Below are 14,319 nucleotides of genomic sequence, written 5' to 3'. Positions count from 1 at the left end.
GGAGTTTTTGAGAAGCTGCTTTGCGGAATTGAAGGTGGAGATATTGGCCCCTATGAAGGCGTCGATGGAAAGGCTGGTGGAGACCCAGAGGATGCAGGGGACAGCGATTAAAGAGGTGCAGCAGAAGGCCTCTGATAACGAGGATGAGATCCTGGGCCTGGCGGTGAAGGTGGAGACGCACGAGACGCTGCACAAAAAGTGGCAGGAGAAATTCGAGGATCTGGAGAACAGGTCGAGGAGGAAGAATCTGCGGATTCTGCGTCTCCCTGAAGGAGTGGAGAGGTTGGATGCTGGGGTATGTGTGGCTTCGATGCTGGGTACGCTGATGGGCACGGGAGCCTTCCCGAGGCCCCTGGAGCTGGATGGAGCACACAGTCCTGGCGAGGAGGCCGAGGGCGAATGAGCCGCCGAGAGCTGTGGTGGTGAGGTTTCACCGTTTCACCAACAGGGAGTGTGTCGTGAGATGGGCGAAGAAGGAGCGGAGCAGCAGGTGGGAGAATGCTGAAATCCGCATCTACCAGGCCTGGAGTGCAGAGCTGGCCAAGAAGAGGGCAAGATTCAACCGGGCCAAGGCGGTTCTCCACGGAAAGGGGATGAAGTTCAGGCTGTTGCAGCCCGCCTGACTGTGGGTCACATATCAGGACCGACACCACTACTTTGATACGCGGACGAGACGTGGACCTTTATCAAAAATGAGAAGCTGGACTCAAATTAGTGGTTTGTAGCATGCTTTGGGGGATGTTGGGGAGTGGGAGGGGGCGATATTTGTGTTTTTTCTGTATGTGTGCTGGTTTGGGAGGGGTTGCTCCCCGCGTTCGATGGGGGGAGAGTGGGCAGGAAACCCTGGGCCTCTGGGGATTGGGGTGAGGCTGCAGGAGAAAGGAGCTGCGCCATAGGGGCGGGGTCGGCCCAGACAGGGAGCGCGGGTTTTCTTTTCCCGCGGAAAGGGGGGGGGCAGGGCCTGGTGCGGGGGGCGGTACTGGACTGAAGTCCACATCGGGTTGTATGGGGAGTGGAGGGGGGGACTTGGATCACCCCACTTTGGTGGGGAGAGGGCCGGGGACTTTGAGGGGGTATCCAAGGGGGGGGGGGGGATCGGTGGCAGAGGCAGGAGCGACCGGGGTCAGCAGGAGTCAGCTGACTTACGGGAGTGCAATGGGGGCAGCAGGGGGGTTAAGCAATTGCTTGGTGGGGGGGGGGGGGGGGGGGGGACTGGGTTGCTGCTGTACTGACTGCGGGGAGCTTGAGATCAGAGGGAGAGTCGGGGCGGGGAGCCTCCATCTGGGGGGTTGGAGGGTGCGAGAGGCGTGTGCACGTGTCTGGCCTAAAAAAGGAGATGGCTAGTTGGCGGGTGGTGGGGGGGTAGTCCCCCGATCTGGCTGATCACGTGGAATACGAGAGGCCTGAATGGCCGTTCAAGAAGGCCCGGGTGTTTGCGCACTTGAAGGGACTAACGGCAGACGTAGCCATGTTACAGGAGACGCACCAGAAGGTTGTGGATCAGACCAGGCTGAGGAAGGGACAGGGAGGGACAAGGAAGTAATGCATTGTGTCAACGCGTTAACGTCCTCCTACACAAGGATGAACATTACACAATTTAAGGTTGTGCACAGGGTCCACATGACTTGGCCCCAGATGAGTGGATTTTCCCAGGGAGTGGCGGGCGAATGCGAGAGGTGTGGGAGGGGGCCGGCAAACCATGCTCAAATGTTCTGGGGTTGTGCAGAATTGGAGAGCTTTTGGGAGGCGGTGTTTGGAAGTCTGCCGAGGATTGTGAGTGTCAAGATGATGCCGGACCTGATGGTGGCGATCTTTGGGGTGCCGGGCTGCAGGAGCGGAAGGATATTGTGACCTTTGCTTCTCTGGTTGCCCGGCGATGGATACGTCTGAATTGGAGGTCGGCCGCTCTGTGGGGCAGCAGTGTGGTTGGGGGACATGTACAAGTTTCTCAGGTTGGCGAACAAGTTTGCCCTGAGGGGGTCGGAGGAGGGGCTCGTGGCACTCTGGAGGCTGTTGATGTCTATATTTGAGGAACTGTTTGTTGTGGGGGGGTGGAATAGAAGAGGAAAAAATGTACAAACGTGTGTGGTTGAAGCTATGTTGAAGTATGTTTGGAATAAAATATTATTTAATTAAAAAGAATGGATTCTAGCAATTTCACTGTGACAGTTGTTAGGCTAACTGGCCTATAGTGTTCTTGAACAAAGTAGCTCTATTTGTAATTTTCCAATCTTCTGGGGTCACTCGGTTCTTGGGTCTTGCCAGCCTTTAGATCTACTAGTTTCCCAGTACCCTTGGCCTAGTAATGGGGATTGTTTTAAGTTCCTCCTCCCTTACACTTCTCTATTTTCAGAGATCTTTCGGAAGTTTTTTGAAGCCTCCCACATTGAAAAGAGACACAAAATACCTGCTCAGTGCTTCTGCCATCCTATAGCAGAGCACTTGGAAAACAGTGGCAGGAATGGACAGAGCCAGCATGGATTTATGAAAGGGAAATCATGCTTGACAAATCAACTGGAATTCCTTGAGGATGTAACTAGTAGGGTTGACGAGGGGGAGCCAGTGGATGTGGTATATTTGGATTTACAGAAGGCCTTTGACAAAGTCTTGCGTAAGAGATTAACGTGTAAAATTAAAGCGCATGGGATTAGGGTTAGCATATTGAGATGGATAGAAAACTGGTTGGCAGACAAGAAACAAAGAGTAGGATATGAACATAGAACATACAGTGCAGAAGGAGGCCATTCGGCCCAATGAGTCTGCACCGAAACGTAAGCCTTCACTTCCACCCTATCCCTGTAACCCAATAACCCCATCTAACCTCTTTGGTCACTAAGGGCAATTTAACATGGCCAATCCACCTAACCTGCACATCTTTGGACTGTGGGAGGAAACCTGAGTACCCGGAGGAAACCCACGCAGACACAGGGAGAACCGGGCAGATTCCACACAGACAGTGACCCAGTGGGGAATCGAACCTGGGCCCCTGGCGCTGTGAAGCCACAGTGCTATCGACTTGTGCTACCTTGCTGCCCGTAAATATAACAGGTCTTTTTCAAATTGGCAGGCAGTGACTAGTGGGGTACCGTTGGGATCGGTGCTAGGACCCCAGCTATTCACAATATATATTAATGATTTAGACAAGGGAACCAAACGTAACATCTCCAAATTTGCAGATGTCACAAAGCTGGATGGGAGGGTGAGCTGTGAGGAGGATGCAGAGATGCTTCAGTGGGATTTGGACAAGTTGAGCGAGTGGGCAAATGAATGGCAGATGCAGTATAATGTGGATAAATGTGAGGTTATCCAATTTGGTAGCAAAAACAGATCATTTGAATGGCCATAAGTTAGGGGAAGCGAAAGTGCAGCGAGACCTGGGTGTCCTCATACACCGGTCACTGAAGGTAAGCATGCAGGTACAGCAGGTGGTAAAGAAGGCAAATGGTATATTGGCCCTCATAGTGAGAGGATTCGACTACAGGAGCAGGGATGCATTGCTGCAATTATACAGGGGCTTGGTGAGCCCACACCTAGAATATTGTGGGCAGTTTTGGTCTCCTTATCTAAGGAAAGATATTCTTGGTCTCGAGGGGGAGCAGCAAAGGTTTGCCAGGGATGGCGGGACTGAAATATGAGGAGAGATTGAATCGGTTAGGATTATATTCGCTGGAATTCAGAAGAGTGGCGGTGGTCGATCTCATAGAAACCTATAAAATTCTGCCTCACGGGGCTGAGGACCCGGGTTCGATCCCGGCCCCGGGTCACTGTCCGTGTGGAGTTTGCACATTCTCCCCGTGTCTGCGTGGGTCTTACCTCCACAACCCAAAAGGTGGAACAATTAAAAAAAGAATGAATGACGGAGCAGGCTTGAAGGGCCGAATGGCCTCTGCTGCTCCTATTTTCTATGTTTCCTTATTTTCCGTTATTAATTCCCCTGACAAACTCTCCAGAGGACTCACTCACTTTAGTTACTCTTTTCCTGTTTAAATATTGTAGACGCTCATAGTATCGGTATTTATACTTTTGCTACTTTTCTCCCTTATGACAATTGTTTCCTCTTTGTTATTTTTTCATCTTTCTTTGCTGGTTCTTTCAATCTGTCCAGTCATCTAACCGACCACTGACATTTGCAGAATTACACAGCGTTTTATTCAATTTGGTGCTATCTTTATTTCCGTATTTAGCCATTGATGATGCATCCTCCTTCGAGCTTTTTGTTCCTCACTGGCATAAATCCTTGCTTTAGAGTTATTAAATATCTGCTTAAAATTCTGCTACTGCATCTCTACTGTCCTACCTTTTTTTATTCTATTTTCCCATCTTATTTTAACTATCTCTGACTTCATATCCTTATAATGACTTTTATTTACATTTAAAACATTGCTCTGACCCACATTTGTGACATTCAAACTGAATGTGAAATTCTCTGATTGCTGTTGCCTGGGGGTCCTTTACTATGATTTGTTACATTACTTGTCCCACATTCAGTATTGGATGAACACAAATTTCTTCCAATTGAATATTGGGAAGACCAAAGTCAATGGGCGCAATTTTACAGCAGCTTCACGCTTGAGCAAGAGCGCGACGCGGCCGTCAGGTTGCGGGAGAAGCCAAAATCAGGAACTGGATCGGGCGCTGATCGGTTTGCCATCTACCAGCCTCCCCGAACAGGCGCCGGAATGTGGTGACTAGGGGCTTGTCACAGCAAATTCATTTGAAGCCTACTTGTAACAATAAGCGATTTTCATTTCATTTCAGAACCGGCCCGCTCCCGTTCTTGTGACGAGAAACCTTAATCACCACTTAAAGCCAATGTCCAAACAATTAACAGGAACGAGCCTCTAACAGCCGCCTGTGATCTAACCGCCTCCCGAGCAAGTGGTCACACGGCCACCAATTAGTTCACCTTTTTCAAAATGTGAAGCTGGTGGAATGGCTGTAGTGGGGATCCGAGGAGGTGAGTAGCCATCTTCGTGCTCGGGGGCACTGGGGTTGCTGCCTCAGTGCTTGTAGTTGGAGATAGCGCCTACGGGCCCGCCATTCCACCCCTCTGGATCATGTGTACCCACAACAGCAGCAACCCCAGCCCCTGTCTGTCTGTCCCACCGACCACACTTTAGTCCCACTGACCTTGGAGGCACCTGCTGCATGGCTCAAGGCTATTGCTAAAAGGAAACTGACAATCCGAATGAAGTGAGCACTTCACAACACCCAAGTAGATTCCCGTGGATAGGCGCCATGTAGCATGTGGGAGTTATTGCCTGTCATCCCAATCAGACTGTGAGGCCAGGACACTGCAGGAAGCAACACCACAGACGCAGCAGCCAACATCCGAACACCCAGGGCTTGGGCCCCAGCACCGGGGGGGGGGGGGGGGGGGGGGGTCTGCTGTGCCCTCCACAACCTGGCGCAGCATCAGGGTGACGTGCTGAAGGTGGAGGGGGAGGAAAATTCAGCCAGCTCCGAGGAGGAGGACGAGGAGGAACTGGGCCGAGAGGAGGTGGAGGGCGAGCCTGGGGAGGTCCTGCAGAGCCAGCCGGAGGATGGAGGACAGGTGGTAGCGGCAGGCCATGGAGGCCATCATCCTCGCCAACTTCACATAGGACGTGGCATTGTCCCAAACCCCCATCCCCACAACCCCCACCTTCTCTCTACCCTAACCCCCTGCACCCCCCACCACCACTTGTTTCACCCCTTCCAGGGTCAGGTGACCCCAAGGTGTCGGTGCTGTTAACGGGTCACTGTCCATGGCTGGGGGCGATGGAAATCCGCTGAGAGCTGGTGCTCTTCAATCTATGCCATAGTCTGACTCCTGCCTGTCGGCTGAATGTGTGTCCACACCCATCACTGCACATGGTATGCCTGGGAGGGGGGGGGACCTCTATGGGCAGCATGGTAGCATAGCGGTTAGCACAATTGCTTCACAGCTCCAGGGTCACAGGTTCGATTCCTGGCTTGGGTCACTGTGCGGAATCTGCACATCCTCCCTCTGTCTGCGTGGGTGTCCTCCGGGTGCTCCGGTTTCCTCCCACAGTCCAAAGATGTGCAGGTTAGGTGATTGGCCATGCTAAATTGCCCTTGGTGTTAAGTGGGTTTAATGGGTTACGGGGATAGGGTGGAGGTGTGGGCTTGGGTAGGGTGCTCTTTCCAAGGGCCGGTGCAGACTCGATGGGCCGAATGACCCCCCCCCCCCCCCCCCCCCCCCCCCCCCCCCCCCCCCCGGTGACATCTCACGACCCTCGACCTGCTGAGCCTTCTGTGCTTTACTGTCCCCAGGATCCTCATCAGAGGTGGAGGCTGCCTGTTGCTAACCGCGCCCCATGGCCTCCGATGCCCCTGACAGGTGTCCTCTCGGGGTGCTCAGGCCGGAGGGCACCGACACACTTGCCGATGGCACATGCCGTGCTGTGCCACCCTGTTCTGGAGGCTGACTCCGAGACATGCTATTGTCAGGCGGGTGGAACCTGGAGCTGGTGGCAGCCATCGTCATTCCGTAGGGTGGCTCTGGGTTGGCACCCAGCGCCCTCTTCACCCGGTTGGTGCCCATAGGGCCCTGGAGATCACCTCAAGACAGAGGGGCAGCTGGACTGAGCCCCGGCTACCCTGCGCGATCTGGCTCTGCCAGGCCTGGCAGCTCAGCAATGTCTGCAGCATGGTGTAGACACCCTCAGCAATGCTCATCAGTGACTGGGACATGCTCTGGAGCACCTTGACAATGCCCACCTGCGACTGGGTCATGCTCCACAGTGCCACATAACGATCCACGAGGGACATCCTGTTGCGGTGTTCAACCATGGCTGTCACTGACTGAGCCATGCCTTGGATACCCCCACTCGTGCTGAGGTCATGCACCAGGCTCTCCACTGAGGTTGCTACCCAAGCATTGTTGGCCTTGGTGCTAGAAGCCTCTGGGACTCCTCCAATCGGCTGTAGTCCTGCTGGAGTGCCGCTACATCCTCCTTTGAACCTCACGGCTCCTGGTAAACCTCAGCCCGATGCTCAGCACCTGACTGGGACCCAGCTGGGTCCTTGGATCCAGCAGACCTTCGACTGCCGTCTCGGTGCCAGGGGGCTGGTGCCAACCCACCGGTGCGGCCCGGTGGAGGCCATTGATCTTCTTATGGCACTGGGTGCCGGTCCTCATCATGCCACTCCCCGAGCTGACGGCCGCTGCCACCCCTGCCCAGGCGACATTGACTGCTCTGTGGCTGACCCTTCGAACCCCTCGGGGAACAGGGCATCCCGCCAGGACTTGACCGTGTCCAACAATCTGGCTCGGTCGGCATCCTTGAATCTTGGGTTGGTGGTCTCAGTGGCATGGGTGTGTGCTGTGTGGTGTTTGCTCTGTGGGATCAGTTTGAAGTGCTGCTTCCCCTTGTTGGCGCGATCACGGGGAATCAGCCGGCGGGACCACCATTTGCAGCATGATGCCTTCTTACGTGGACCAATTAATGTTTGATACTGGTGACAGAGTAACGGGGTCGGGCGTCGGGAAGCTCGTGGCAGTTCCCGCTCGCTACCACACTTTGAAACTTTTCCATTAAGTTGCGTCCATTGTCTTCAGCCCCTGCACAACCTCCTTTCCTCGGCCACCAATTCCTTCCCTCTCCCCATGGCAATTGTCTGAGGTTCAATCAAGGCATTTGCAATATTTATGTTATATCTGACTCCACATAATCACACCTCAGTTAAATGGGTCCATTCTTCCCTTGCCTCATCGTGCCGGCTGAAACCTTCATCCATGTCTTGGTTACATCTCAACGTGACTTTTCAAATGCTCCTCTTGCCTGTCTCCCGTATTCCATTCTGCATGAAATGAAGTTTATTCAAAACTCTGCTCTCCTTTTACTGACATGCATTAGTTCCATTCACCTATCACCCTATTCTCCCTGACCTGCAGCGGCTCCCAGTCCAGCAGCTTGGAAATTCTCATCCTTGTTTGTGAATCCCCCATTTTCTTGCCTTTCCCAATCTTTGTAATCCTCCTTCAGCCCTATTCTGGATTTTTGCATCCTCTATTTTAATCATTCCACCCTTGGTGGTGATGCCTTCAGTTGCCTTGGCTCAAAGCCAGGGTATTCCCTCGCTCAGTCTCTCTGCCTTTCCCTCCTTTTGGCTCATTTGTTCTGTTAGATCCTTTGGTGTTTTTGTGTCAATTATTGATAGCACTCTTTGTGAAGCTTGGGACATGCTACTCTGTTAAAGCCACTCCATAAATGATGTGGAGATGCCAGCATTGGACTGGGGTGAGCACAGTAAGAAGTCTTACAACACCAGGTTAAAGTCCAACAGGTTTGTTTCAAACACTAGCTTTCGGAGCACTGCTCCTTCCTCAGGTGAATGAAGAGGTATGTTCCAGAAACATAGATATAGACAAAGTCAAAGATGCCAGACAATGCTTAGAATGCGAGCATTTGCAGGTAATTAAGTCTTTACAGATCCAGAGAGAAGGGTAACCCCAGGTTAAAGAGATGTGAAGTGTCTCAAACCAGGACAGTTGGTAGGATTTTGCAAGCCCAGGCCAGATGGTGGGGGCTGAATGTAATGCGACATGAATCCAAGATCCCCGGTTGAGGCCGGACTCGTGTGCAGAACTTGGATATAAGTTTCTGCTTGGCGATTCTGCGTTGTCGCGTGACCCTCCATATACACAGGATCTGCTCAGACGAGGTGGAGCGTAACAGACATCTACAGACGCTGAAAGATGCCCTCGTACGAACGGGATATGACGCTCGACTCATCGATCGACAGTTCCAACGCGCCACAGCAAAGAAACGCACCAACCTCCTCAGAACACAAACACGGGACACAACCGACAGGGTACCCTTCGTCGTCCAGTTTTTCCCCGGAGCGGAGAAACTACATCTTCTTCGCAGCCTTCAACACGTCATTGATGAAGATGAACATCTTGCCAAGGTCATCCCCACACCCCCATTACTTGCCTTCAAACAACCGCGCAACCTCAAACAAACCATTGTTTGAAGCAAACTACCCAGCCTTCAGAACAGCGACCACGGCACCACACAACCCTGCCAGGGCAATCTCTGCAAGACATGCCAGATCATCGACATGGGTAACACCATTATACGTGAGAATACCACCCACCAGGTACGCGGCACATACTCGTGCGACTCAGCTAACGTTGTCTCCCTCATACGCTGCAGGAAAGGATGCCCCGAAGCGTGGTACGTTGAAGAGACCATGCAGACTCCGCGACAATGGATGAACGGGCATCGCGTGACAATCACCCGGCAGGAATGTTCCCTTCCAGTTGCGGAACACTTCAGCAGTCAAGGGCATTCAGCCTCTGATCTCCGGGTAAGCGTTCTCCAAGGCGGCCTTCAGGGCGCCCGACAACGCAAAATCGCCGAGCAGAAATGTATTGGCAAGTTCTACACACATGAGTACGGCCTCAACCGGGGCCTTGGATTCATGTCACATTTCATTCATCCCCCACCATCTGGCCTGGGCTTGCAAAACCCTACCAACTGTCCTAGCTTGAGCCAATTCACGCCTCTTTAACCTGAGGTTACCCCTCTCTCTGGATCTGTAAAGACTTAATTACCTGCAAATGCTCGCATTCTGAGCATTGACTGGCATCTTTGACTTTGTCTCTATCTATATGTTTCTGGAACCCACCTCTTCATTCACCTGAGGAAGGAGCAGTGCTCTGAAAGCTAGCGATTTGAAACAAACCTGTTGGACTTTAACCTGTGTTGTCAGACTTCTTACTATAAATATAAGACATTGATGTCTGTACCAGATGGATCTGCCAAGGAGGAGATTTTCCGCATTGATCAGGGTGTGTGGTGAGCAGAGACTGAACAACAAAGATGGGATTGCTGGGTAGACAATATTGTCGAATAGAAATTGCTGACTAGGTTATGGAAACACCTTTTTAGTGCCACAGGCTCAATTTGGCAGAAAACACCTTAAACACAATTCAGATGAATGTGCTTCACACTGGACACAATGTGCCGACTTGCTTTCTTCTGTGTTGTCATGACTATGTAATTAATGTCTATCATAGTTTAGTCACCAAGGAAGTAAAGCAGTAAGTGCTCGAAAAACACTCTTACTTTGCATTTCGTCCCAGCATGTTACCTGTTGTTTGAATCTGCTACAATTTCAGGAAGTGCATTCCTGTTTGCAACAAGCCACTGTGAAGGAGTGTTAGATAATAATAATCTTTATTGTCACAAGTAGGCTTACATTAACACTGCAATGAAGTTACTGTGAAAAGCCCCTAGTCGCCACATTCCGGCCACCTGTTCGGGTACACAGAGGGAGAATTCAGAATGTCCAATTCACCGAACAACACACAGCGAATACGTAAACGGTCAACCTGCTTTTGAAAACTCCCAGCTGATAGTTTGTACACCAATCTTGTGCTCGAAAAGCGAGCAATTCAGCTTCATTGCAGAAGTGCATTAATTAATGGATTATCTGTGACCCGAATTATGCAACCTTATCCCACACAATTCTGGATGTTTGATTATCTTGTAAAGCAGAATTGTTCTGCCTTTCTTCAGGACCATGGCTCAGCCCCACTGTTAACATACCGCTGACTGATCCCTGTGCTGCTCTTCTCATGTTTGAATTCCTTTCTGAGTCACATATCGAATGAGACAGAGCCACCCAATGCTGCTTCTGGTCTCTTTCCCCTCTGCTATTTTGAGTTCCAGGCTGCGTTCTGACACCCCAGAGTGCCAGATTCCTCCCTCCCTTTGCATGCATATTATTGTCACATCATTCGTTCTGCTGTAAAGAGCCTTGTTTTTGCTTACCTTGAACGAAGCAAAAGGGGAAACATGATGGGGCCTGAAATTCAATTTAATGCCCAGATTTAAATTGGGTTCACCTATTTTTTTCAGGTAAACCTGTAGATCACTCCTCGATTGGTGAGAATTTGAATTTGTTGCCACATGGAGTGGATGAGACAATTCGATATGTTTGAAGGAAGCTGGATATATGCAAGAGGAAGGAAAGAATTGTGCTGATAGGGTGCTGTGAAATAAGGTGGGAAGTAGGTTTGTGTGGAGCATAAGCACCAGCATAGACCACTTGTCCTGACACTGCTGCAGAGTTGAATGAGCTGGCCGCCATGCATTTCAATTCAGTTGGCAATCTCTCCAGTGTCTCCCTTCTGCCCAGGTGGAAGCGTCTTTCCTTATCAGTAGTGCATGTTGTGTTTACTGTGGAAAATTGTCTGGTCTCCGTGCTTGAGGCAATAGGATGAGGAGTGGCTGTCGGTTCCTTCCTTGCACCAGCGGTGCACCATGGCTCCGGTCCAGTGTCAAGCACATCCCCGGCAAGAGAGAAGGAAAGGGTGAGTTGTGAGGAAACCATGGTGGTGACGAGTAAATCTTTTTGACCGTTTCAATTTGGTTGAAAAAAAAGTCCAATGTTTAAAAAAAAAAATGTGAGAATATATGTCAAACAAAATGTTTTGCAGCTAAAAGATTTGGAATTACGGACGCTCCCATTGACATAGTAACCACGATTTCACTCGCAACGCAGGAGCGGTTAAAAATGGTCATCGGAAAACTGGCATCAATAGCACAACACAGAATGGAAACTCACAAGGTATGTGGAGCCAGGTGTCCTGTGCCCCAGGAGGGTGTTGCTCCCTGCTTGACTTAACTTAAACTGGTGCGCATGATGCTGAGCTGCTGCTGTGCCGTTTGTTCCGGGTTTGAAGTAATCCATTCAGAGTTTGAGAGTGCCAGCCGTGGCTCAGCCTGGCGCAATATCACTCTGAGTAATATGGCTTGAAAGAATTTTGCACATTACTTTGGCTGATGTTCCCAGTGTAGCACTGTTGGAGGTGACGTCTTTGCGACTAAGACTAAACCCAAAGATTAAATCCAATTTTCCCTCTCAGATTAAAGATGCGGTGGCGCGATGTCAAATAAAGCAAGGAAACTCTCCCTGGTGTGCTGGCCCATCTATACAGCATCACTTGTTCATTACTTAATTGCAGATGATATCATACGGGAGTTTGTGCAGGCCAGTGCGATCCCAGACAATCACATTTGCACTCTGTCTGCATCTCAAGGGACTTAAAACAGGTTGTTAAGCTTGATTCTGAGGTGCAGACGTGGCACCAGGGATGTGGAGACAGTGTTCCAGGAGGCACTGTCAGCGCTTGTGTTACAAAGTGGTTTAGGTCTGGTTGGAAGTCAAGGAAAGGAGAGGTGTGGCTATGTGAAAGGTGGGCAGGGAACAGAAGCCTTTTGGTAATGTTACTGGCTCGTAATCTTACAGGCCTGGACTCGTGCACTGGAGATATGAATTCAAATCCTATTGTGGCAGCTAAGAACATTCATATTTAATAAATTTGGAATATAATGCTCGTCTCATTGTCAGATTGTTGTAAAAACCATCTGCTTCATTGATGTCTGACAGGGAGGAAATCTCCTGTCCGAACCTGGTCTGGCCTACATGTGACTCCAGACCCACAGGAATGCACTTCACCCTTAACTGTCTTCTGAAATGGCCGACTGAGATACAGTACAGGAGTACATGCATGTGAAGCAGCCTGCGATAGGCCGAGCTGAGCAATCTCAAAGCCAATGGATCAGATCAAAGTTCTGCAGTCCTGCCACATTCAGTCCTGGAAAATCAAACAATGGGGAGAGGGAGCTCGACAAACATTCCCATCCTCCATGATGGTGGAGTCCAGCATGCCAGTACAAAAGGCAAGGTCGAAACAGGTGTAACTGTCTTCAGCCGTAAGTGCCAGGTGGGTGATCCATCCCGGTTTCTTTTGAGGACCCAGCATCATAGATGCTGCAGTCTTCAGCCAATTCGATTTATTCCATTTGATATCAAGAAATGGCCAAAGACACTGGATACAGCAAAGGCACCTGGCCCTCACAACATCCTGGCTGTATCACTGAAGACTTGTGCCAAGCTGTTTCAGCACAACTACAACACCGGCATTGAGGCAGCAATGTGAAACATTGCCCGGTTAGTCCTGTCCACAAAGATCAGCACAAATCCAATCCAACCAATTCCTTCCTCCTCAGCCTGCTCTCAATTACCAGCAAAGTGACGGAAAGTGTGGGTGACAGTGCTGCCAAGCGGTGCTTATTCACCAAAATCTGTTTGTTCATGCTCAGTTAGCGCCCAGTCCCTCAGCTCCAGACCTCCTGAACAAAAGGCGAGGTGAGAGTGACTGCCCTTGACATCAAGGCAGATACCAAACGTGGTATCAAGGAGCCCGAGACAAATGGTGTCATACTCAAAGGCAGGTAGCAGTGATTTTAGGAGGCCGATCATTTCAGGTCCAGGACATTTATTACAGGAGAACCCAGGGTAGTATTTCAGGTATGACTATTTCCAACAGTTTCATCAATTACCTTCATCTTAAAGTCAGAATATAGGATATTCACTGATTATTGCAGTGTTGGTTACCATTCGCAGATAAGCGACAAGTAACATTCGCGCGATGCAAGTGCCAGACACTGACCAACAAGAGAGAATCTAACCCATGGCTTCTTGACAATTAATGGCATTTCATCGCTGAATCCCCTGCCTTCAATGTTCTGGGGGAGAACATTGACCAGCTTAACTGGATCAGCCCTGAATATTTATGATGTATATCTAAAATACTGTGGCCATAAGAGCAATTCAAGAGCTAAGACTCCAGTGGTGAGGAACTCCTGATCTGACACCCCAAAGCTTACCCACCGTCCACAAGGAATGTGATGGAATGTTCTCCACTTGTCTGGATGGGTGCAACTCCAACAACACCGGGGAAGCATGTCACCTTCCAGAACTAAGCAGCCAGGTTAACAGGCACTCATCCAGCATCTTAAACATTCACTCCCGCAGCATGTAGCGACTACAACAACCCACTGTAGCACTGCAGCAACCCAAGAAGGCTCCTTCCACAGCACTGTACAAGCTCTGAACCTTTCCCTCCAAGAAGAACAAGGACAGTTGGTCCATGGTAATATCATCACCTGCATGTTTCCCTCCAAGCCACACACGTTACTAACTTGGGAATATATCGCTGTACCTTCACTGTTGCTGGGGCAAAATCCTGGAATTTCCTCCCTAACAGCGCTGTGGGTGTACCTACACCTCATGGACTGCAGTGGTTCAAGAAGGTGACTCGCCACAACTACCATGAAGACAATTAGGGATAGGCAGTAAATGCTGGTGTAGCCAGTGACACCCACATCTCAGAAAACAAAAGGAAAGGTAAGAGGACCCGAGGTACACGGCTGGAGGAGCCCCAGAAGGTCTGCAAGGTGCATTGACAAACCCAGCATGGTATAGGGGAACATTCAAGTGGGTGGAGTGGAAGTA

General features: G+C 50.5%; 1 protein-coding gene across 2 annotated transcripts in view; it reads left to right on the top strand.

Moving 5' to 3' along the window:
- The window catches only part of LOC119971062 (transcription initiation factor TFIID subunit 4-like), a 365,388-nt gene that overhangs the window by 120,550 nt on the left and 230,519 nt on the right, over positions 1-14,319 (top strand). Inside the window, exon 12 of one of the 2 annotated variants that reach the window (XM_038806198.1) lies at positions 11,456-11,586. The exons of the other annotated variant lie outside the window; for it this stretch is intronic. Within the exon in view, the coding sequence (XP_038662126.1) occupies positions 11,456-11,586 (131 nt within the window). The remainder of the gene's footprint in view (positions 1-11,455; positions 11,587-14,319) is intronic. 2 annotated transcript variants of the gene reach the window in all.

This window comes from Scyliorhinus canicula, chromosome 9, assembly GCF_902713615.1.
Source record: "Scyliorhinus canicula chromosome 9, sScyCan1.1, whole genome shotgun sequence".
In the NCBI taxonomy this organism is placed as follows: Eukaryota; Metazoa; Chordata; class Chondrichthyes; order Carcharhiniformes; family Scyliorhinidae; genus Scyliorhinus; species Scyliorhinus canicula.
The sequence above is the reverse complement of the archived record's forward strand: the minus strand, read 5'-3'. Positions and strand labels throughout refer to the sequence as shown.